Here is a 25,524-nt window from a genome sequence, read left to right as displayed (position 1 = left end):
GGCATCACGCACATGGGCACAGATTGATTAGTCGCTGGGTGTGGTCCACAAAGATATGGGTCCATGGTTTGACCTCTTTGTCCCAGGTATGGGTCTCCAGTATGGGTCTCCAGGTCGCTAAGGTTGCTCTCACTGATTCCCCATGGCTCAAAGGTCGCTAAGGTTGCTCTCACTGATTCCCCATGGCTCAAAGGTCGCTAAGGTTGCTCTCACTGATTCCCCATGGCTCAAAGGTCGCTAAGGTTGCTCTCACAGATTCCGGACGGGTCAAAAGTCGCTAAGGTGGCTCTCACAGATCTCCGATGAGTCTCCAGGTCATTTAGGTTGCTCTCTGTTGTCGCACTGGTAGAGTGTGATACTGACGCCTGACTCCTCTATATCATTGGTCCATCAGCAACTCCTTTTCTCCATGTCCATTTTCCACGCGTTCTCTCTCATCCTATCAGGGCTTGGACAGCTCTGAGTCCCTCCTCCTGTCGCACCCAGACATTGACATCCCCTCAAAGCTCACTCGGGGCGCCCTGCCCCGCTCTCGCCCGCTCTCCAAAGACCCCCCCTCTATCTCAGGCTTGGAGGATGAGGATGAGGAGAGCGAAGGTGAGGAAGAGCGCTTGCGTGAGGCGTTGGAGCCGTGGCGTAGTGTGGCACGGGCGGCGGCCTTGAAGGCGTGAGCTGCCGTGCTGCAGCGAACCTCCTCCACGGTGTTGCGAGACGGCTTGAAGAGCAGGATGTAGACCTGGATTATGATAGATTAGCATTAGACCTGGATTATGATAGATTAGCATTAGACCTGGATTATGATAGATTAGCATTAGACCTGGATGCTGATAGATTAGCATTAGACCTGGATTATGATAGATTAGCATTAGACCTGGATTATGATAGATTAGCATTAGACCTGGATGCTGATAGATTAGCATTAGACCTGGATTAGGATAGATTAGCATTAGACCTGGATTAGGATAGATTAGCATTAGACCTGGATTATGATAGATTAGCATTAGACCTGGATTAGGTTAGATTAGTATTAGACCTGGATTAGGATAGATAAGCATTAGACCTTGATTATGATAGATTAGCATTATACCTGGATTATGATAGATAAACATTACACCTGGATTATGATAGATAAGCATTAGACCTGGATTATGATAGATTAGCATTAGACCTGGATTAGGATAGATAAGCCTTAGACCTGGATTATGATAGATAAGCATTAGACCTGGATTATTGAAAACATTTACATTAGACCTGGTGTAGATTTGGGGGGGAGGGGGGTTGCGTATGCGTGGACGTGTTTGAGCAACCCCCCCCCCCCGGTTAGGTTTGTATTGCGACAGGCCTGACAGAGATTAACATTAGTCCTGACTCCAGGCCATTGGTGATGGTATATCAGAGGACATGGATACACTGACAGAGATTAACATTAGTCCTGACTCCAGGCAATTGTATATAATATAGTAATATATAATATATCAGAGGACATGGATACGGGGACAGAGATACACATTAGTCCTGACTCCAGGCTATAGTATATAATATAATAATAATATATAATATATCAGAGGACATGGATACACTGCCAGAGGTGAAGACTCACTTTGTTGAAGAACAGGCAAGCCAGCATGCTGAAGCTGGAGGCCAGGATGGCGATGACCTCCACCGCCGACACGTACTTCCCGTGGGTGCTGACGTACGCGGGGACGAAGGAGCCCCACACGATGAAGAAGATGAGCATGCTGAAGGTGATGCACTTGGCCTCCGTGAAGTTCTCTGGAAGGTTCCGAGACTTGAAGGCGAACAGGAAGCAAGCGGCCGCCAGCAGACAGGTGTAGCCAATCAGAAGCCCAAGAGCCATGGTTGACCCCTCGTGGCAGGTGACCACGATGACCTCATCGTCCAGCTCGTGGTTCTCATAGCTGGCCGGAGGGGCGTTATACAGCCACACCACACAGATCGCCACCTAGGATTAGCCACATGCTAATTAGCATAAATAACACACACCACACAGATCGCCACCTAGGGTTAGCCACATGCTAATTAGCATAAATAACACACACCTCACAGATCGCCACCTGGGGTTAGCCACGTGCTAATTAGCATAAATAACACACACAGAACATCGTTACTGTACAGTTTACCATTGACGTTTCTAATCAGTAGGTCTCTCGGGTCTGTTCTACCGTGGGATCTGGGGTCTGTTCCACAGTAGGTCTGTTCTACAGTGGGGTGTGTGTGAGTGTGTTAGTGTGTGTGTGTGTGTGTGTCTGTGTGTGAGTGTGAGTGTGTGTATCTGTGTCCTTGATTGGGGACAGGTGTGTCCTTGATTGGCTGGGCTACAAAAGCCCTGACCAGCCGGTAGTCGGGGCAGCTCTGGTCCTCCCGGCATTTGTATGGAATCAGATCAATTTCGGATTTCAAATACGAAATGTATCTACACTTTCAAAAACTATCTTCACTTTCAAAATCTATCTGCAGATACGGATTTCAGTTACGCATTACGGATACGGATACGGATTTCAAATACGCATTACGGATTCCAGTTACGAATTACATATTTACTTTTGGCACTGTTTTTACGTCCTTTCTAAAGAGCCAATCAGCCCTTTTGGCAGATTTTCTAAAGCGCCAATCAACACATTGTATCCTGTACTGACTAGCCAATCAGCGCTAGCTTGCTGGCAACTGCTGGCCTGGGAGAGTGCAGTTGAGTGAAACGGTATATGCAGCAGTCATGGATCAGAGACCGATAAATGGCACAAGTAAGAAGTCCTATATTTGGAGTTGTTAATAAGGTCATTGTAAAACGCACAATCACAGTCAGTGGATTTCACTCCACACTTCGTTCCCCCTGTTTCAAAGATCCTTTTCGTAGTATGGAAGATATTAGGATCTGCTTTGGTAGCTAACGAAAGCTAACGTTAGCATTTTCATGACCAATCTCCTATTCACATTTAATTAAGTTAACCATGAACAGTATTCATATGACCCATTATCACGATGAGAACATTTAGCAGACAGACTACTATTGTCTTGTTCTCCAGACACATGCAAAGTGGTGGTTGGCGTATACCGTTAAGTGCATCCTCAACAACTGGATAATGACCAGCCTGATTTCAAAACCACCTTGCAATGACATTTTCGTTTCTTTTCATGGCACTTTGGGTAGCCTATTTGTAACCATTTTCTGAAGTCCTTGAAAACGCTTTATTGTGTATTTTGTGTTGAAGCGAGTTTTATAGCGTCTCAGTGGAAGAGATATATGAGGCAGCAAGCTGGAGTTCTCGCCACACTTTCATTAGATTCTATTTGTTAGATGTGGCTGAGACCAATTTCTTAGTTACAATGCGTTCTGCAGCCAAGCGATCTCTGAATCACCAGAGCCTAAGATTAACTAAATAGTACAGGTGTTCATCAGCTCTTACGTGGTAGAAGGCAGTGGACAGAGCCCTAAACGTTGACAGTTTGGTGTATTAAGAAATAACTCTGTAGGCTGACGATCTCCAGAGCCTGCGGAGAGTTACGAGTTTTGTGCCGAGGAAAATTACACGTTGCTTGCATGCAGAGCTCATGTCAAGCACAGTAAAAGTATTCCACCAAGCACCGCATTCCCACATGAGTGTCATTACCACTGCCCCTTTGGGCCAGACATAAGGCATGCTTGTTTAACTTCCCCCACGGCGTTCGTACACCCAATTGTATTCAAACCATGCGGGGGAAACCCCAGATCTCTCCCTAGACAGAGCGGTGGCATATCTAGGCTAGAAATATTGAATAATGAGCGGACCAGCAGTTGCCAGCAAGCTAGCGCTGATTGGCTAGTCAGTACAGGATACAATGTGTTGATTGGCGCTTTAGAAAATCTGCCAAAAGCGCTGATTGGCTCTTTAGAAAGGACGTAAAAACAGTGCCAAAAGTAAATTTGTAATTCGTAACTGGAGTCCGTAATGCGTATTTGAAATCCGAATCCGTAATGCGTAACTGAAATCCGTATCTGCAGATAGATTTTGAAAGTGAAGATAGTTTTTGAAAGTGTAGATAGTTTTTGAAAGTGTAGATACATTTCGTATTTGAAATCTGTATCTGTATATAGATTTTGAAAGTGAAGATAGTTTTTGAAAGTATAGACACATTTCGTATTTGAAATCCGTATCTGTAGATAGGTTTTGAAAGTGTAGATGGTTTCACAGATACAAAATCTATATTACAGATACAAAATCTAAATTACAGATAACAAAATATTTATGGGAGTGATCTGATTCCATACATTTGGCAATCAGTTCTCCATTGGTCGTTTAGATTTGGAGCTCCGTTGGATTTTGGATCTCTGTTGTCGTTTGTTTAGTATTACACCTAGACTTCATTCTGGTTACTTTTCACAACACTGAATTTCACCACACTTTTTTATCCTTTATTATATAAATATAACCTTTTTTCATTAAATAAATAACGTCTTATTATAAATTCTGCGTGGCCTCCCCTTTATGTTTCATGTATTGAGCTGTGCATGCAACTATACCCCCCCCCCCCCCACTGATCCACCTGCCCCCACCCCCACTAATCCACCTGCCCCCCACGGACCCACCCGCCCCCCCCCACTGATCCACCCCCCCACTGATCCACCTGCCCATCCTCACCTGCCCCCCCCCCACTGATCCACCTGCCCCCCCCCACTAATCCACCTGCCCCCCCCCCCCCACTGATCCACCTGCCCCCCCCACTGATCCACCTGCCCCCCCCACTAATCCACCTGCCCCCCCCCCCCCACTGATCCACCTGCCCCCCCCAATGATCCACCTGCCCCCCCCCCCACTGATCCACCTGCCCCCCCCCCACTGATCCATCTGCCCCCCCCCCCCCCACCCACTGATCCACCTGCCCCCCCCACTGATCCACCTGCCCATCCTCACCTGAACGAAGGTGAACAGGAAGACCAAGAGGAACTGCAGGTTGAGGCCCCACCACTTGCGATGAACGCTGGTGGGGATCTTGGCCTCGAACACCAGCAGCACGCGGTTGGTCTTCACCAGGATGCAGGAGATGCAGAGCACGAAGCTCACGCCGAACGCAGGCTGACGCAGCCGGCAGCTCCAGTCTTTGGGTTTGCCGATGAACGCCAGGGAGCTGGAGAGGGAAACGTCAGAGGTAGAGAGTGCTGATGAACATGAGGGGAGGGGGGTATGTTTACATGTTACTCAGGGAAGATGAAGACGCAGTGTGATAAATGTAGTGTGATGAAGATAAAGATGTAATGTGATGAAGATGAAGATGTAATGTGATGAAGATGTAGTGTGATGAAGATAAAGATGTTGTGTGATGAAGATGAAGATGTAATGTGATGAAGACGTAGTGTGACGAAGAGGAAGATGTAATGTGATGAAGATGTAGTGTGATGAAGATGAAGATGTAGTGTGATGAAGATGACGTATGACAAAGAGGAAGATGTAGTGTGATGAAGATGACGTATGACGAAGAGGAAGATGTAATGTGATGAAGATGTGATGAAGATGTAATGTGATGAAGATGTAAGGTGATGAAGATGTAATGTGATGAAGATAAAGATGTTGTATGATGAAGATGAAGATGTAATGTGATGAAAATGACGTATGACGAAGAGGAAGATGCAATGTGATGAAGATGTTGTGTGATGAAGATAAAGATGTTGTGTGATGAAGATGAAGATGTAATGTGATGAAGATGTAGTGTGATGAAGATGACGTATGACAAAGATGAAGATGTAATGTGATGAAGATGTGGTGAAGATGTAATTTGATGAAGATGTAGTGTGATGAAGATAAAGATGTAATGTGATGAAGATGTAGTGTGATGAAGATAAAGATGTTGTGTGATGAAGATGAAGATGTAATGTGATGAAAATGACGTATGACGAAGAGGAAGATGCAATGTGATGAAGATGTTGTGTGATGAAGATAAAGATGTTGTGTGATGAAGATGAAGATGTAATGTGATGAAGATGTAGTGTGATGAAGATGACGTATGACAAAGATGAAGATGTAATGTGATGAAGATGTGATGAAGATGTAATTTGATGAAGATGTTGTGTGATGAAGATGAAGATGTAATGTGATGAAGATGAAGATGTAATGTGATGAAGATGTAATGTGATAAAGATGTAATGTGATGAAGATGAAGATGTAATTTGATGAAGATGTAGTGTGATGAAGATAAAGATGTTGTGTGATGAAGATGAAGATGTAATGTGATGAAGATGTAGTGTGATGAAGATGTAGTGTGATGAAGATGTAGTGTGATGAAGATGTAGTGTGATGAAGATAAAGATGTTGTGTGATGAAGATGAAGATGTAATGTGATGAAGATGTTGTGTGATGAAGATGAAGATGTAATGTGATGAAGATGAAGATGTAATGTGATGAAGATGAAGATGTAATGTGATGAAGATGTAGTGTGATGAAGATGTAATGTGATGAAGATGAAGATGTAATGTGATGAAGATGTAATGTGATGAAGATGTAATTTGATGAAGATGTAGTGTGATGAAGATAAAGATGTTGTGTGATGAAGATGAAGATGTAATGTGATGAAGATGTTGTGTGATGAAGATGAAGATGTAGTGTGATGAAGATGTGATGAAGATGTAATTTGATGAAGATGTAGTGTGATGAAGATAAAGATGTTGTGTGATGAAGATGAAGATGTAATGTGATGAAGATGTTGTGTGATGAAGATGAAGATGTAGTGTGATGAAGATGTGATGAAGATGTAATTTGATGAAGATGTAGTGTGATGAAGATAAAGATGTTGTGTGATGAAGATGAAGATGTAATGTGATGAAGATGTTGTGTGATGAAGATGAAGATGTAGTGTGATGAAGATATAGTGTGATGAAGATAAAGATGTTGTGTGATAAAGATGTAATGTGATGAAGATGTAGTGTGATGAAGATGGCGTATGACGGAGAAGAAGATGTAATGTGATGAAGATGTGATGAAGATGTAATGTGATGAAGATGTAGTGTAATAAAAGTATTGTGTATAGGTGTTTTTCCCTACTACAAAAAATTGAAATACAAAAAGTAAAAATAATCCTGGTCAATAGCGAATTATTTCTATCTATCTATTTATACAGACATCCAACGTCTCACCTTAGGAAGCAGAAGATTAGTGATGTCAGCAACAGGTATGAGAGCTCTCGATTGGCCGCTTTGACAATGGGCGTGTCCCTGAACTTGATGAAAAGTGCCAAGACGAAAGCCGTTGCCATAACGCCCAAGGATGCCAGGATGGCCAGGGTTACCCCAAAAGGTTCCGCCCATGTCAGGAAGTGGATCTCTTTCCGGAAGCAGCTGGTGTGGTTGCCACGCGACCAGGAATCGCTCGGACATTTAGCACACACACTTGCATCTAGGGAAGCAGGGTAGAGAGAGAGAGAGAGGTTAAGAGAGAGAGAGGGAGAGACAGAGAGAGAGGTTGAGAGAGAGAGAGAAAGAGAGGGAGAGGTTAAGAGAGAGCGATAGAGAGAGAGAGAGAGAGAGAGAGAGAGAGAGAGAGAGAGAGAGAAAGAGAGGGAGAGGTTAAGAGAGAGCGATAGAGAGAGAGAGAGAGAGAGAGAGAGAGAGAGAGAGAGGTGTTAAATTAGACCAAAGCTCATCAGAGTCCTTGATGAGTGTAAGGGGTCAGGCCTCCAGGGACATTACAGATGTGATTAAAGCCCCTAGCCCACCTGATTTAACTTTTTATAACAATTAGGATTAAATATGCTGAAACATGCAGGAGCTATGTGTACAGGTCAAGGAGACAAGGAGATTGTTAAAAGTTCGTTTGTTGAACCACTCGGTGGGTTCAAAATTGTCTTTGGGCATGTTTGTGTATTTCTTTTGTAATTTCATTCATTCATTCATCATTGTTTATTCAGGGAGAATTGACTGAGCACAGGGCTGTTTTGCAGCAATGCCCTGACTGAGGCTACAGAATACAGAAGAACAATAAATAAACGAACCATAACAAAACAAAACAGACAAAATGAATGAACAAAACACATTAAAAAAACTCAGAAAATAAGTATAATAAAAAAAACATAAAGTCAAAAAAATTAAATCAGAGAATCATTTAAAACAACAGCATTGAGGCACATCCTTAGCATCTAAAAGGCTCTTAAATTGGCTGACAGACAAATACTTTGTTAGTGTCAATTTGTAATTGATTTCTAGTGACAGTGTAATCTGTCCTTCTCATGACATGTTTGAAACAGATGAAGTACGCCTGAGTTTGATTAACTTTGGTTAATAGCAATTTATAAAAACTTTATAATACTATATGAAGACTCTGAACATCTTTGACTTTGTGTCATAGACGGTTTCGCCTCATTGAATGAGAGGAGAATGCCACTGTTGCACGAGTAAGCTAGGCTGGAGCTGTATATACAGTATGTATATATAATTAATTATAATACCAATCATCAGATGTTTGTGAAAGAGATTGTTACTTCAACTACCGCTTTGTCAGTGAGCCAGAGTGGATGTGTGTAACAGCTGAGATTGGTGTTGTGATGATGACAATACTGAGATTGGTGTAGTTATGATGACAATACTGAGATTGGTGTAGTTATGATGACAATACTGAGATTGGTGTAGTTATGGTGACAGTACATTGGTGTAGTTATGATGACAATACTGAGATTGGTGAAGTTATGATGACAATACTGAGATTGGTGCAGTTATGGTGACAATACTGAGACTGGTGTAGTTATGGTGAGAGTAGACTGGTGTAGTTATGGTGAGAGTAGATTGGTGTAGTTATGGTGACAGTAGATTGGTGTAGTTATGATGAAAATACTGAGATTGGTGTAGTTATGATGACAATACTGAGATTGGTGTAGAGTCTTATTGGGGGGATAATATGTCCTAATTTCTAACAGTTAGAAAAGAGTAACAGATAGCTGTAGATGGAATAAAATACTAAGAACCAATCCAGGGGCAGGGGATGACTAGACAGACTTTATTACCCTTCTGATCACTGAACTCTCCATCGGAACACTCGGTACACTCGAAGCAGCAGGTTGGCATTCCGTCGATGATGCCCTTCCGCGTGCCGGGGTCACAGTCCTCACTGCAGTTAGAGAACGGCACCTGCACAGGGGGGAGGAGTCAGATAGGGTGACCACATGAGACTGCACAGGGGGAGGAGACAGATAGGGGGGAGGAGTCAGATACGGTGACCACATGAGACTGCACAGGGGGAGGAGACAGATGGGGGGAGGAGTCAGATAGGGTGACCATATGACACCTGCACAGGGGGGAGGAGTCAGATAGGGTGACCACATGAGACTGCACAGGGGGGAGGTGTCGGATAGGGTGACCACATAACACCTGCACAGGGGGGAGGAGTCCATATGAGCTTTACCTCTGTCAGTTGTCTATATGAGCTTTACCTCTGTCAGTTGTCCATTCCACATGAGCTTAACCTCTGTCAGTTGTCCAGACCACATCAGCTTTACCTCTGTCGGTTGTCCATTCCGCATGAGCTTTACCTCTGTCGGTTGTCCATTCCACATGAGCTTTACCTCTGTCAGTTGTCCAGTCCATATGGGCTTTACCTCTGTCAGTTGTCCATTCCATATGAGCTTTACCTCTGTCAGTTGTCCAGTCCATATGGGCTTTACCTCTGTCAGTTGTCCATTCCACATGGGCTTTACCTCTGTCAGTTGTCCATTCCATATGAGCTTTACCTCTGTCAGTTGTCCATTCCATATGAGCTTTACCTCTGTCAGTTGTCCATTCCACATGGGCTTTACCTCTGTCAGTTGTCCAGTCCATATGAGCTTTACCTCTGTCAGTTGTCCAGTCCATATGAGCTTTACCTCTGTCAGTTGTCCAGTCCATATGAGCTTTACCTCTGTCGGTTGCCCTGTCCACATGAGCTTTACCTCTGTCGGTTGTCTAGTCCACATGGGCTTTACCTCTGTCAGTTGCCCAGTCCATATGAGCTTTACCTCTGTCGGTTGTCTAGTCCACATGGGCTTTACCTCTGTCAGTTGCCCAGTCCACATAAGCTTTACCTCGGTCGGTTGTCTAGTCCACATGAGCTTTACCTCTGTCAGTTGTCCAGTCCATATGAGCTTTGTGCGGTCGATGTACAGCCTTCCTTCCCCTCTGCCATTGGCGCTGAGATGGTAGCCGACCTCACGGAACTCCACTGAGCTGTCGCTAGGCGACCGATGCCAGTTCACAATGGTATAGTTGCCATGGAGCTCCGTCCCCTCATTAAAGCTAACGAGTTCCCCGAGGCTGTCATGGAAACGGAGGTGTCGAAGCTGCTTCAGGATCTGAAGAACACAGTGAAGTTTATTGTCATTAGTTTGAAGTACATGGTGAAGTTTGTTGTCATTAGTTTGTTTTCTGCGTGTGAATACAAAATAAATGGTGGGTTAGGGTGATGGGGGGTTAGATGGGGGGGAGGGGGGGGGTCCTGGAGGGGCAAACATTAATAGCAGCTCAGCATCATGATCATGATAGAACATCAAAGAAGGAAGGAGAAGAAGAGCACCTGCCATGCCTCCACCCTCCGTATGTCAGCGCAGGAGTTGTTGGCGAACAGCCCTTTCCCCGGCCGGCACATTAGGATCTCCTGCAACGCGTGGGCGATGGCATACACCGCCACGTAAACATTATAGGAGATCCGCAGGTGTGTGTAGTCCAGGTACGGCGTCTCCACGCTGGACACGTCCTCGTCTCCAGAGCAACGGGGACGAAGGCTCGCTCCACCCTCCTCACCCTCCACCTCACTCCCTTCCTGCTTCCTGATGGGTTCATTCAATATCACAACAACTCCTCAGGTGAAACTTCACACATACAAATATAGAACACACTATATCACCTTCCAAACAACTAGACTGACAAACACATCTGTTCCCTATCCCTAACCCAAATGCATCTGTTCCCTAACCCTAACCCAAACACATCTGTTCCCTAACCCAAACACATCTGTTCCCTAACCCTAACCCAAACACATCTGTTCCCTAACCCTAACCCACACGCATCTGTTCCCTAACCCTAACCCAAACACATCTGTTCCCTAACCCTAACCCAAACACATCTCTTCCAACTGACTGTCATGTCCGTGTTAGGTTAGTCATGTGTTTAACAGATTGTCAAAACGTCATGAATTATTAACACTCACAACACATAACAGCTACTTAATAATGTCTGAACCAGTGTGTGACTGTTATAGCATGCTAACCGGGTTAGCGTTAGGGCTAACTGGAAAATAACTATATTGTGAGTTGGTTAGGGTTAGGGTTTTAGGCTATTCGTAGGCTAAATGGAATATAAAAGAATTCTGAGTTGAGTATGCGCGGTATTTCCTGATTAATTTATGAGCAGATCAGTATCAGTAATATTGTTTTTTTCTCTGTTTGAAAGTGAAGATATGCTGTGTGTGTGTGTGTGTGTGTGTGTGTGTGTTCACCTCTCCCTCCGGGTGGACCCATCCTCATCCTCCAGGTAACAGTTGAAGGTCTCCTCCCAGAACTCCCTGACAAACTCATTATGGGAGCTGCTCAGTCCGGGACGAATCTGCCATCATAACCAAAGTGTCTTTATACATCTTTAACGGTGGTTATGCCGAGCATCAAGTTTTAATTAGGTTAGAATAGGCAGACTGTTAGAGTAAATGATATTTGCTATTGCTAAATGTTATTGAGATTATGCACCTGCCGCAGAAAGTCCCGGAAGCCTGGTATGGGGCCAGCCCTCAGGGCGAAGCCCAGCGTTCCCACCATGACCTCCAGGTACTCGGGTCTGGCGATCAGCGAGGACGTGGCCCAGGCTTCGCTCGCTAGCCACACGCGACCCGTCAGGTTCCGACGGGCCAGCTCACGCACCAGCGGCTCCAGGTCCGGCGCCGTGGCGAAGGCGGCGATGACGCGAGCAGACGAGTTCTGGATGCGGTCGGCCAGCGCCTGCACCTCCGCCTCCGTGGCGTACTGGGAGATGAGCTCGTTGAGGTCGATGCATCTGCACAGAGGGAGAGAGGGAGGAATAAGCCAATCAGCTATGGCTTTGGGAGGAATAAGCCCCAAGCATCGATGGCTTTGGGAGGAATAAGCATCGTTGGCTTTGGGAGGAATAAGCATCGATGGTTTTGGGAGGAATAAGCATCTATGGCTTTGGGAGGAATAAGCATCGATGGCTTTGGGAAGAATAAGCCACGCATCAATGGCTTTGGGAAGAATAAGCCATGCATCAATGGCTTTGGGAGGAATAAGCCAATCATCTATGGCTCTGGGAGAAATAAGCCAATAATCTATGGCTCTTGGAGGAATAAGCCAATCATCTATGGTTTTGGGAGGAATAAGCCAATCATCTATGGCTTGGGAGGAATAAGCCAATCATCTATGGCTTTGGGAGGAATAAGCCAATCATCTATGGCTTTGGGAGGAATAAGCCAAGCATCGATGGCTTTTGGAGGAATAAGCCAATCATCTATGGCTTTGGGAAGAATAAGCATCTATGGCTTTGGGAGGAATAAGCGTTGATGGCTTTGGGAGGAATAAGCATCTATGGCTTTGGGAGGAATAAGCCAATCATCTATGGCTCTGGAACGAATACGCCAATCATCTATGGCTTTGTGAGGAATAAGCCAATCATCTATGGCTTTGGGAGGAATAAGCCAATCATCTATGGCTTTGGGAGGAATAAGCCAATCATCTATGGCTCTGGAACGAATACGCCAATCATCTATGGCTTTGTGAGGAATAAGCCAATCATCTATGGCTTTGGGAGGAATAAGCCAATCATCTATGGCTTTGGGAGGATTAAGCCAATCATCTATGGCTTTGGTAGGAATAAGCCAATCATCTTTGGCTTTGGGAGGAATAAGCCAAGCATCTATGGCTTTGGGAGGAATAAGCCAATCATCTATGGCTTTGTGAGGAATAAGCCAATTATCTATGGCTTTGGGAGGAATAAGCCAATCAGCTATGGCTTTGGGAGGATTAAGCCAAGCATCTATGGCTTTGGGAGGAATAAGCATTGATGGATTTGGGAGGAATAAGCCAAGCATCTATGGCTTTGGGAGGAATAAGCCAAGCATCTGCGGCTTTGTGAGACTAAGGAAAAGAGGTGGTCCTGGACAGATTATAACTTCCTGTTCAAAATGAACCATGCTATGATTATTCTACAATGGCACCAGGAAACTGATGATATTGGATATCCCTGAAACCACGTGTATGCAGGGAAGGTATTGGACAACTAAATTATGTCATTTGAGGCAAATACGAAGTTTGGCATGGAACCCAAATATAAGGTTTGGCATAGAACCCAAATATGAGGTTTGGCATTGCTGAACCCGAATATGAGGTTTGGCAAGGAACCCAAATATGAGTTTTGGCATGGAACCCAAATATGAGGTTTGGCATGGAACCCAAATATGAGGTTTTGCATTGTTGAACCTAAATATGAGGTTTGGCATTGAACCCAAATATGAGGTTTGGCAGTGCTGAACCCAATTCCTGGTACCAGTTCTCCATGTTCCTCTCTTCTTCTTCCAAATACTTACTCCCTCACTATTCCTCGTTCTCTATCTAGTGAACCTAACCCTGACCCTAGCCTCTCAGTGGCCTAGTTTAGACGGAGTCGAGTTTGTCTGCGTCAGAGTAGATTTCAATACAGATAGCCCTATCATTTAGACGAACACTCTGTATCCGCACACGGTATCTGCAACGATTCGAATCGGGGGTAGAAAGTGAGTAGATTTGAATCGGTACGGGGGCTGGTGTTCATGTGCACAGATTCACGCAACCTGATGATGTCATTGTCCCACGTGATCGCATCGCGATCTCCAACCAATATATTTAACACTTGTTGTCTCTCTACATCTCACTCATGGTGTGTCTCGAACTCACTCTCATTAATCCAGCCTTCTGATTTTTGTTTAGCCTCCTATCTTGATCTAATTCTTTTTATTCAGACGTTACATCACTTTCATGACCACAAATATAAATTGGCCAGCGATTTAATTTGCTTTTTTGTTCATAAATTAATGTAGAATGGTCAGAGCAAAGCTTCATGGGAAATGGGATGACAGACATGTCATGTTGCACTGTTCCAAACTCTTTATTATCAATAGAAAATAGAATTCATTTTCGCATAACCTATAGTCTCTGACCACTGATTTTATTAACCACCATAATGTATTACTGTGCAGATTAAATGTATGCTATGCGGTTAGGCTAAACGTTGCTAATTTTAGCTTGTCTACTGGCTGTTTACCTGTGTCCTCCTGTCTTCTTCTACGTTTTTTCAAGTTTTTTCAGTTGTCTGTAGCAGCGCTAAAGTGCCACCAACAGGCGTGGGGTATGTACTACAGCAGGATCCCAATCGGTGAGTTCGTCCTTACGCAAATCTCTCGTTACCAGGCTCTGTCCTTACGAAATTAGAAGATTCGATTTGTGTAAAAAATGAACCCGATTCAGTGAATCTAGGCTCCGTCTAAACTAGGCCTTAGTCTCTTCTCACTTCTTACTTCTTACTGTTTGAATCTCTATCTCATCCCTTCGTCTCCTCTTTCTATCTCATCACTTTGTCTCCTCTCTCTTTCTCATCCCTATTTTCCATTCTTCAATCCCTCTTCACTCTACCCTTTCCCCACCCCTCCCTCTCACTAACACTCATATCTCAGATTTCAACATCCCTCTCTTGTTTCCTTTCTTGGTTCTTTATCTCTATCCCTCATTTCTTTTATCCCTCTCCCTCTTTTTTGTTAAATCTCTCTTCCTTTCTTCTTTCTTTAACCTCTCTTCTTCTTTCATTGTTTTAACCCCTCTCTCCCTCTGCTGTTTCTCAAACCCTCCCTCTCCACTCCTGCAACACATACATGTCTCTCTCCAGCATCTCGTTCTCAAACTTCTCCACAGCCGGCCTCCCGTAGTCATCATCAGACGCCACAGCAATGACCCAGTTCCAGCCAAAATGGTCAATGACTGCGGCCATGGCAACGGCCTGCTGTTCATCTGATGGAATGGTGCGCATGAACGACTGGAACTGCTGGCGGTTGCTAAGGAGACGACTTGATGAGCCATAAGAAATCTAATCAAAAAGCCATAAGAACGTGGTGTTAGCAGTATTAGGAGAACGTGGAGTATTATTTTTTTCTGTAAGAGAACTTTGAACAACAACATCAACAGCAAAAATAATAATAATATTAATACTAATAGGGACCTGTGGGATGTAGAAGAGCCCCAGGAGGTTTGCCACTGAAGTAGAGACACTTGACCCTGTTGCCCCGACAACTGCAATTGTGGATGGAACCTTTCCAGAACAATTACAGAACTCATCGAGGCTCAATGAGTCAATCTTGTTTTGTGCCACAAAGCTCAAAGTGGCCTCGAGTGCTTTAGAAACGGTGTTGCAGGTGTCATGGATACGGTAACCGAGGGTGACGTTGGGGAGGAGCTCAGTGCTGTTGTTGATCTGGTCCACTGCAAACACCATCGCTTGTAGCCATCGGAAACCACGGAAATTAAACCTGTGGGTGTGGAAGGACAGCAATCAAGAGTTTTCCATAGGTGTGGACGTGAAAGTGAACAGGATCAAGGTGAAGAGAGAGGAGATTTCAAATGGAACCTGGTTAGTGGCCAGGATAGTGAGTTGGGTAGTTAGCAGCATCGTGATCGTGAGATAGTAAGTGAGTATGATCGTGATCGTGAGATGGTTAGTGAGCAGGATCATGAGATAGTTAGTGAGTAGTATCATGATCGTGAGATAGTTAGTGAGTATGATCATAATCGTGAGATGGTTAGTACGTATGATCGTGAGATGGTTAGTGAGCAGGATCGTGATCGTGAGATAGTTAGTGAGCAGGATCGTAATCGTGAAATGGTTAGTATGTATGATCGTGAGATGGTTAGTGAGCAGGATCGTGACCGTGAGATAGTTAGTGAGCAGGATCGTGATCGTGAGATAGTTAGTGAGCAGGATCGTGATCGTGACATGGTTAGTATGTATGATCGTGAGATGGTTAGTGAGCAGGATCGTGACCGTGAGATAGTTAGTGAGCAGGATCGTGATCGTGAGATAGTTAGTGAGCAGGATCGTGATCGTGAGATAGTAAGCAGGATTGTGATCGTGAGATAGTTAGTGAGTATGATCGTGAGATAGTTAGTAAGTATGATCGTGAGATAGTTAGTGAGTATGCTCGAGAGATAGTTAGTGCGTAGGATCGTGATCGTGAGCTGGTTAGTGAGTAGGATCGTGATCGTGAGATAGTTAGTGAGCAGGATCGTGAGATAGTTAGTAAGTAGGATCGTGATCGTGAGATAGTTAGTAAGCAGGATCGTGATCGTGAGATAGTTAGTAAGCAGGATCGTGATCGTACTCATGAGAAGCCCACCGAACACACACACACACAAAGAAGAGAAGCCCACCTGACACACTCGGTGGCCTCGGGCCGTGCTGCCAGGTCCTGGTCATGTGACTCAACGCCGAGGTGGATAGGGAAGAGCCCCCCCAGCATGATGTCGCCGCTCCTCTGGGCGCGCTGCTTCGGCCCGTAGCTCCACCCCGGCACCGCCAGGCTCCAGACACAAACTAACACACACCTCCACACACACACCGCCATCCTCTCCGTCACCTGTGTTAAAGGGAGCCCTCGTCAGAGATACACACACTTCCATCCTCTCCGTCACCTGTTTGAAAGGGAACCCTCGTACGAGATACACACACCTCCACACACACACTTCCATCCTCTCCGTCACCTGTTGTAAAGGGAACCCTCGTTAGAGAGACACACACCTCCACACACACACCACCATCCTCTCCGTCACCTGTGTTAAAGGGAACCCTCGTTAGAGATACACACACCTCCACACACACACTTCCATCCTCTCCGTCACCTGTTGTAAAGGGAACCCTCGTTAGAGATACTCCGTCACATCAGAGTGGGGACTCGTCAAAGACGAACAAACATCAGAGGTGCCTATATTAAAGATAATATAATAAAAACATAAGCATAAAATACTATAATGTTATTATATAGGGTATTTATATACTGTGTGGTTATTAAAATACTACAACGCTATTTCTAAACCGTGTGGTTAATACTCAAATGCTATTTAAATGCTGTGCGGTTAATACAATATTATAATGCTATTTAAAGACTGTGCAGTTTATACAATAGTATAATGCTATTTAAATACTGTGCAGTTTATACAATAGTATAATGCTTTTTTAAATACTGTGTGGTTAATAAAATACTATAATGCTATTTAAATACTGTGTGGTTAATAAAATACTATAATGCTATTTATATACTGTGTGATTAATACAATTCTGTAATGCTATTTATATACTGTGCGATTCATAAAAATAGCCACACTGTTCAGAAGAGGAGAAGAGGAGGGGGATAGCCACACTGTTCAGAAGTGTTGATGAGCTAGGCACACTGTTGATGAGCTAGGCACACTGTTGATGAGCTAGGCACACTCTTGATGAGCTAGGCACACTGTTAATGAGCTAGGCACACTCTTGATGAGCTAGGCACACTGTTGATGAGCTAGGCACACTCTTGATGAGCTAGGCACACTGTTAATGAGCTAGGCATACTCTTGATGAGCTAGGCACACTGTTGATGAGCTAGGCACACTCTTGTTGAGCTAGGCACACTGTTGATGAGCTAGGCACACTGTTGATGAGCTAGGCACACTCTTGATGAGCTAGGCACACTGTTGATGAGCTAGGCACACTCTTGTCGGTACTTTTATGAATTCTGATTGTGTTTTTGTATCAGGATATTTTAACTTATGTAGATAATCCAGAAAACAGTTATGCTAAGGACGTAAATGCACAACATGATACCCTCAGTCTAACACGGCATGTCCAGCTAACTCACTCTGTTGGTCATACCCTGGGCCTTCTAATCGCAAAGGGTCTCACTATCACTACAACCATCAAGGACTTGGCCTTATCTGATAACTTGTGTGTGTTCTTTGATATGTCGGCACCACTTTACAATAATACTCCATTATAAATGGTTTATAAATGGTTTATAAATAGGCTATTCATTAGGATGTAAAACCTTTGTAAGTCATTAATAAGCCCTTATAAATGAGTTGTAAAAACACAGTTTTTATACATTGATGCGGGCTCACTATTTGGGAAGATCCCCATCTTGGCAACCCACTGTCTATCCCTTCACTTGCTCTACTAGCCTAATTGCACACTCCCTACCATTCTTGTATCTGTTACTAGAGATTAAACCCCAGGAGGGGAGCCCCCCCCCCCCCCCCCCCCACATAAGGCTCCATTTTGTAAGGCTCCATTTTACCAGTTAGAAATGTTTGTTACCGATTACTAGATGATGATGTGTTTCACACTTTCCAATAAGGCTCCTTTTTGCCAGTTTTGAATGGTAGTAACTGATTAATAAAGGATGATTTGTTGTGTAATGAGTAGTAAGCAGTAACTTTATCTTGGATGGATGGATACATACTTTATTAATCCAGAGGGAAATTTTAGGACATCCAGTAGCATCCAGACACAACATCCACAAATCACATCTACATAGGGAGAACAGACACAACAGACCCCCCCTGGTCTGGTCTGTGACCTTCTGAGCTATGTCGTGACATCCCTAGCTAATACAGAAAGCAGTATTAAATATACAGTATATTTTTTTGTTCTATATCAGCTCTGGAAAACCAGATAAGACCTTATCCCATGTAATTCTAATTCAAATAAAAAAAATAAATTAAAAAAAATGGATGTTGTGTCTGGATGCTACTGGATGTCCTAAAATTTCCCTCTGGATTAATAAAGTATCCACCCATCCAAGATCAAATTACTGCTTACTACTCATTACACAACATATCACCCTTTATTAATCAGTTACTAACATTTATAACTGGCAAAACGGAGCCTTATTGTAAAGTGTGAAACACATCATCATCTAATAATCAGTTAAAAACATTTATAACTGGCAAAATGGAGCCTTATTGTAAAGTGTTAAACCCTCCTGAGGTTTAACACTTCCAACCCAGAGGGCTTTTTTTGACTCTGTTAGGTAGTCTGCCATGCCTGATATTTTTGTATATTTCACCTAACTAAAAACCATTAGGCAAAAGTGGAATTTATGATTATATTCTAGAACAACTCAGCATTATAAAATGAGAGTAAAAGAAATGTAGTAAAAAAAGTTTTGTATTAAAATTAAATCTAAAGACACTCAAATTAACTCTAGCTTTAGAGGTGCTCAGACTTTTTACAAAAAACACATTGTAAATATTTTGGAAGTTTTCTTTTTTACTCTGAACCTTGTAAACATATGTGTTTGCTCCACATAGGTGAGTTTAGCATTCAGAAAGTGTGTGTGATTTCTACACTAATTATAGGAATTTTACAAGGTGACACTTTTTTCCACCTAGACCACTATGCATATTGATGAAAGAGGTGTAAACTGCCCTGTGAGTGCCCCTCCCCAGTATGGCTCAACTGTCAATGGCCCTGGACTGTCATTGTGGCTATCTCTCCCCCACAAAAAAGTACATACAAGAAATTGCAAACAAGCTTGGTGCATAAGAAGGTGAATTTAATAAGGTGCATAAAAGTAAAGGCATAGTAAGTACATAAAATAAGGTGCATAAAAGTAGGTACATAAAGGTAGGCATCATTCACCATGTCCTCGCTTGGGTCACTCATGTGCACATTCCATGATATGGTTTGGTACCTGTCTCTTACCATCACATCTGCCACAAAAGGGATGGAGAAGATGGTGTTTCTCCTCCAGTAGTCGGAAATGTGATCCAGCTTGATCATGCACATGTAGAAAACCAGTCCAATGTATCTGTAGAATTCAGCAACTCCAACATCCACCCATTTGTACTTTACACCTCTGGCAATGCTCCTAGCAGCTTGCTTGTTGGTGTTCTGGCAGAGGGTTTCCACAGCATCCTTTGAAAAGAACAACTTGAAGAGGTCTAGAGGAGTGTGGTTGTCTGCTGCATTCAGCTGCACACCAGGCTCCCTTGCAGGAAAAAACCTCAGTGCTGATGGAGTTGCATCATTGTCACCCTCTGACTTCCATGACGACAGATCTGGGTTAGGCTGACAGCGTGCTCTCTTCCTTGGCGGTGTAGGTGTTCTCCAAGTTTCTGTAATAAAGTAAAATAAAATTAACTGTTGCTCTTTCATTTTATGTTCGGCCATTGTAACACATATCACTTTAGCTCTCTAACGACACCAGTTTCGATCACAAACACCTCCTAGTTTCGATTCACACCTACCCTACGCGTCATAATAACACTAACGACTACCCACAGTAGTAAGACACGTTTTTAGCGATTGCAATTTACATCATCCGCTGCAATATAGTCACCATGTAGTTCTATGTTTTACTAATCTCAGAACAGACAACAATCGTTTATATATGTAGCCTGTTATCATTTACCCAACTCTGTTAATTAAATAAGTTTTCTACTATACAATAGTCTTAGCGACATAAAGTGATTTCATCGCTCTGCAAATAGTAGCATACTAAACATTCCATTCAACTCAGAGCATACCGACGTGCATTTGACTCGCTATAACAGTTAGACACGTTTGCATTTTTACATCAATGGCTGCAATATAGTCATCAAGTATGTTTTACTTATATCAGCACAGACAACCAACTCGAAACGTCAACAACAATCGTTGATATAGCCTGTAGTCTGATATAATTATCAGATAATAATGATAATTATATTCTACTATACAATAGTCTTAGAAGCATAAAGTAATTTATTCACTATGCAAACAGTAGCATACTAAAATATTTCGTTCAACTCAGAGGAGCATTTTACTCCCTATAAGTTAATCAACAGCATTCATTACAAGAGCTAGGTGAACAAATAAACAAATAAAACTTACTCAACAGGGATATCCTCAACGGGGTCAAGACGAAGCTCAAAGTGCATGTGTTCATCTTCCATATCGTCATCGCTCTCATCCGAGGATGTGGTTTCCTCCTCGCTGACTAGGTCCTCTTGAATTTGGCGCAAGGCTTCGGCAGCAGAGAAGGAGTTCGCCATCATGTATCTCTTCAGTCCAAATGTAAACATCCGTACATGCTGCCTTGTTGATACGGAAAAATGGGGCGTTTTCTCACGTTTTACTGCAACGTCATTACCCAATAGCGATCGGAGATTTACCATGAACTTATCATATGAATAGCCCTAATTTGCTAATGGGTGGGTGATCACCGGTTGCTTATACACTCTGAGAGAGAAATATGCAAGGCTTTACCTATATTCTCCTTACAAAGTGCTCATTCATTTGTTTGTTTCGAACTGGATATATTTGAAAACTAGAAGATTCAAGCTTTCTCAGGGTGTTAGTTGTATGTTTGGAGGACATCCAACATTCTATTAATAGAAATACCACCAAACGCCCCACGGGCGCACATCGTGTTGAAAGGGTTAATCTTTAGTACCAGATACAAGAATGGTAGAGAATGTGCAATTGGGCTAGTAGAGCAAGTTAAGGGATTGACAGTGGGTTGCCAAGATGGGGATCTTCCCAAATAGTGAGCCCTCATTGATGTATAAAAACTGTGTTTATAACTCTTTTATAAGGGCTTATTAATGGCTTACAAAGGGTTTACAACCTAATTACTAACCTATTTATAAACCATTTATAATGGAGCCTTATTGTAAAGTGGTACCAATATGTCTGTGTGTGTATGTGTGTGTGTTACGGCCACCTTGGCCTTGAAGGAGGTTGTATTTGTATTTATGGATACTTGTTGCCTGTTTTGTCTGTTCTCTCTCTCTCTCAGCCCTCTAGGTCTAGGTTAGCCCTGGTCCCGCCTGTTTCAGGATGGGACGTGCCAATTACGGGGCGTGTCCCAACTGACGGGATGAAAGAGGCCTGGCCTTGGAGAGAGGCGGCGGGAGCTTTGCGTAGTGTTTTGTTTTGTTATGTTTGGGATTCTTTTGTATTCTATTTTGTCACGTAATTAAGACCCATACGTGAACTGTTGCATTGCCTCCTGCCCAATTCTTGTTGCTCCTGAGCCAGGGTAACAGATGGGGGCTCGATCCAAACGGGTTTTGTTAGGTGCGCCTTTATGTTGGTTAACAGTCGGGTCAACCAGACAGGCCGCGGCCTGGTAAGGATTTGTTGGCGTAGTTAAACTGTGGTTAAACTGTGGCCTGTACAGTGTTTATTTTTCCCTTTTTCATTCCCTTCCTTCCAATATTCTTTTCCTTTTTTTCAACAACCACGGGAAACGTGGTGGTTGGAGGGAAAGAAACGCGCATTTCTCGTGCACCGACATGTCGGACTTTGGTTTGGTGAGTTCAGCGATATATGTTCTCTTGGCCTTTACCTTTCAGACTTGCGTGTTTTGTGGGACGTGGGGTTTATTGTTTTTGAACAGTTCCTGTGGCTAGAGCAGTGGTCTCGGGGGCACTCCGAGGCATTGGTGGAATCGCCAGTTTCCTGGTTGTTTTGCCGTGCCTACGGGCTTGGTGCTCAATTCATCCCACCACGGGCCTGTTTGAAGCTCCGCGTTTATTTAAGTACATGGGTTCGTTTTTTTTTGCCTGAGGGGAACGGCCATTGTTTTGGCTTATATTATCGCTGGGTCTCGGTCTGGTTTTGGTGTAGTATATTGTTTTGGTAAGTCGGGGATTGAGTAATCTCTTTAATAATGACTTCACCTGTGGAGAAGTTCTTGGAAGAACCTTCAAAGGCTGTGTTTGATTCATTAACCAAGGATCAGTTGATACAGTTGGCTGGTCATTGTAAAATTCACCTCCCATCCATTCGCAATAAAAGTGTGGTTAAGGAAGCGGTGAAATCGGCATTATGTGTTAAGCGTGTAATTCAAGAACCGATTACATATCTGATGAGGACGGTGCGGAGGAAAAACCTGTGTCAACATTGTCTTTTGAGGAGCAGAAGGAGTTGCTTCGTATGCAGTTGGAAAACAGCAAAGAACTGCATCAGATGCAATTAGAAAGGCTCCGGCTCAGTGAAGACACGGAACGCGCTAGGAGGGCATTAGAGAAGCAAAAGTTAGACCTTGAAGCTCAGCGTTTAGATCTCATTCAGCAGGGGAAAATAACTACACCTGGTGCGGGAGATGCTAAACTAGATATCGCAAGTAGTCTACGTTTGCTTCCGCACTTTAATGAAGAAGATGTCGATACCTTTTTCCTTCTGATTGAGCGAGTGGCTGATGCACAAGGCTGGCCTGGCGCACACCGCGCGCTTCTGATTCAGAGCCGTCTCACAGGAAAAGGACAGCGCGCTTTGTCGGCTTTAAGTGTTGAAGAGGCTGGTGATTACAACATTGTTAAAGCTTCGGTCTTGCGAGCATATGAGCTTATTCCCGAGGCTTATCGTCAGCGGTTTAGGAATTTGCGAAAGCGTTCAGATCAGACTAACGTTGAATTTGCTAGAGAGTTGCGCCTTCAGTGTCAGAGATGGGCTGTCGCTTGTAAGGTAAAAACATATAACGAGTTGCTGGATTTGATTGTCTTGGAGCAGTTTAAGAACACATTACCAGAGCGTGTGGCAACTTATGTTGCGGAGAAACAGGTTAAGAACGAGTCTGACGCTGCGGTGCTAGTAGATGAGTATGAGTTAACTCACAAAGCCCATATGCGCTCGTCTAATGCTCAGAAAGCTGATGTTTTTCCCTCTAGAAATACTAACGTAGTATACAGTAATACCCTGAGTCAAGCTGCTGGTGCAGATCGCTCGGTCGTTAAGTCTGACCCAGATCAGTCTTGCCGTTACTGTCATGAAAAGGGACATACGAAATGGAACTGTTCAAAGTTAAAAGAACAACGCTTTTCTTATGTGAAGCCTGACATGTTGGCCGCATCTCCTTCGATGTTGAATGTTGACTCATTGGGCCCTATCTTGCCGATCAGAAACGCAAGTAGGACGGCGCCAAGCGCAAGTAGCTGTGTGGGCGGCTCTATGGCGCAGTTGCTATTTTAACGGCGGAAAAAACACACTTGCGTCCAGCGCAAGTGTCAAAAGGGTTGGTCCAAAGGAGGTTACTCAGCCATAGGTGTGGTTTGGGCGTAATATGCAATAAACCAATCCGAGCGTCATTTCACATTCCCTTTAAGAGCGAGGAGTGCATAGTCCATAGCGGCTTGTTATTTTGATGGCGGAATTACCTGGTAGAAGACCGGAAAAGTTCACAGCCGAGGAGACCGACGTGAGATTTACACCAATTTTTTGCCAAGCCATATATAATTACAAGGAAAATAAAGTATTTACCACTTGAGGAAATCATTGTGATATCCATATCCAAGATATTTTAAAAATAGATTCAGGTTAATTGAAGCTGCGTGACATTTGATTTATTGTATGGCTTTGTAAAAAGCCGGGAGATAGATATATATGGGGATGCGAGAAACCCTCCAAAAGTAAGCAAAGTCAAGCAAGCATGTCAAGATATTGCCGTGATTGTTTCTGCAACGGGGCACCCGAAAACGTTGCCAAAAACGCTATAATGACGTCCGGAGACGTGGGACATCCAAGCTGGAAGGTAACACACGTTCTCGTGCCTTGACGGGAGGTGGATCTGCCTCGACCCAGGATCTGACGGCAGCAGAGGACATCGCCACGTCTACCCTCACGCCTGAGAGCCTGCAGGGATTTGGGGGCATGGAAATCGGCACCCAAGCCAGTGCACCAGCTGACCAAACCCAAGGTACATAAATAAAGTCCACATACACAAAGATGAGTTTACAAGATTTATAATAATACTGGCATTAAATAAATGCAACAAAGCCATACAATAAATCAAATGTCATGCAGCTTCAATTAACCTGAATCATTTGGGTCAATTGTGTACGCTAGATGTATGCCTAGTTTTAAAATGTCTTGGATACGGATATCACAATGATTTCCTCATGTGGTAAATACTTTATTTTCCTTGTAATTATATATGGCTTGCCAAACAATTGGTGTAAATCTCTCGTGAAGACGACAGAAGTAAAGTGTAGCCTATAGGTCCTATACTGTGCGGGCAAGCACATGCGCCCTTAAAATAGCATTCTGAATACGCGTTACAGACTTTAGACATTGCGCCTCACATTAGACCAGCTTTTTTTTGGTCAATGGCGCACGGCGCACGGCGTTGTTTGAAACTGCAAAATACCACTTGCGCCAGAGAAACGCCTTCTCTGTTCCGCCCCCGCCCATGTCGACGCAAGTTCATTTCGAAGCGCGCCTCTGGAGGGAAAATCGCGCTGTGCGCCGGGTGCAAGATAGGAATTATACATGCGTCGGTGACAATGTCAATTGCGCTGGGTGCAAGATAGGGCCCATTGTGTACTGTGGATTCCGATTATTCTCCATTCATTTCCGATGGATTTGTTGGTTTTAAAGACAGTGAGGAGTTAATTAAAGTAAGGATTTTGTGTGATACCGGAGCATCAGAATCTTTTATAGTGGAGTCGGTTCTACCATTTTCTTCTAAGTCAAGCTCTGGTAGATCTCTCTTGGTTCGGGGAATTGACCTCACAACTTTTGAAGTCCCTTTACAT

At 43.7% G+C, this 25,524-nt stretch overlaps 1 protein-coding gene across 1 annotated transcript; it reads right to left on the bottom strand.

Annotated features, from left to right (window-relative positions):
• Positions 1–442: 442 nt before the first annotated feature.
• Positions 443–16,535, bottom strand: casr (calcium-sensing receptor; the record flags this gene model as incomplete). Its single annotated transcript, XM_080844430.1, has 12 exons — positions 443–736; positions 1,601–1,963; positions 4,911–5,124; positions 7,124–7,382; positions 8,983–9,106; positions 10,069–10,302; positions 10,524–10,776; positions 11,445–11,551; positions 11,689–11,992; positions 14,853–15,064; positions 15,197–15,503; positions 16,402–16,535. Coding segments are annotated over 12 exons (2,805 nt in total), but the record flags the coding sequence as incomplete, so codon positions are not given.
• Positions 16,536–25,524: the final 8,989 nt, after the last annotated feature.

Source organism: Sprattus sprattus (assembly GCF_963457725.1).
Source record: "Sprattus sprattus genome assembly, chromosome: 1".
Lineage (NCBI taxonomy): Eukaryota > Metazoa > Chordata > Actinopteri > Clupeiformes > Clupeidae > Sprattus > Sprattus sprattus.
Note: the sequence above shows the minus strand (reverse complement) of the source record. Positions and strands in the feature narration are given on the sequence as shown.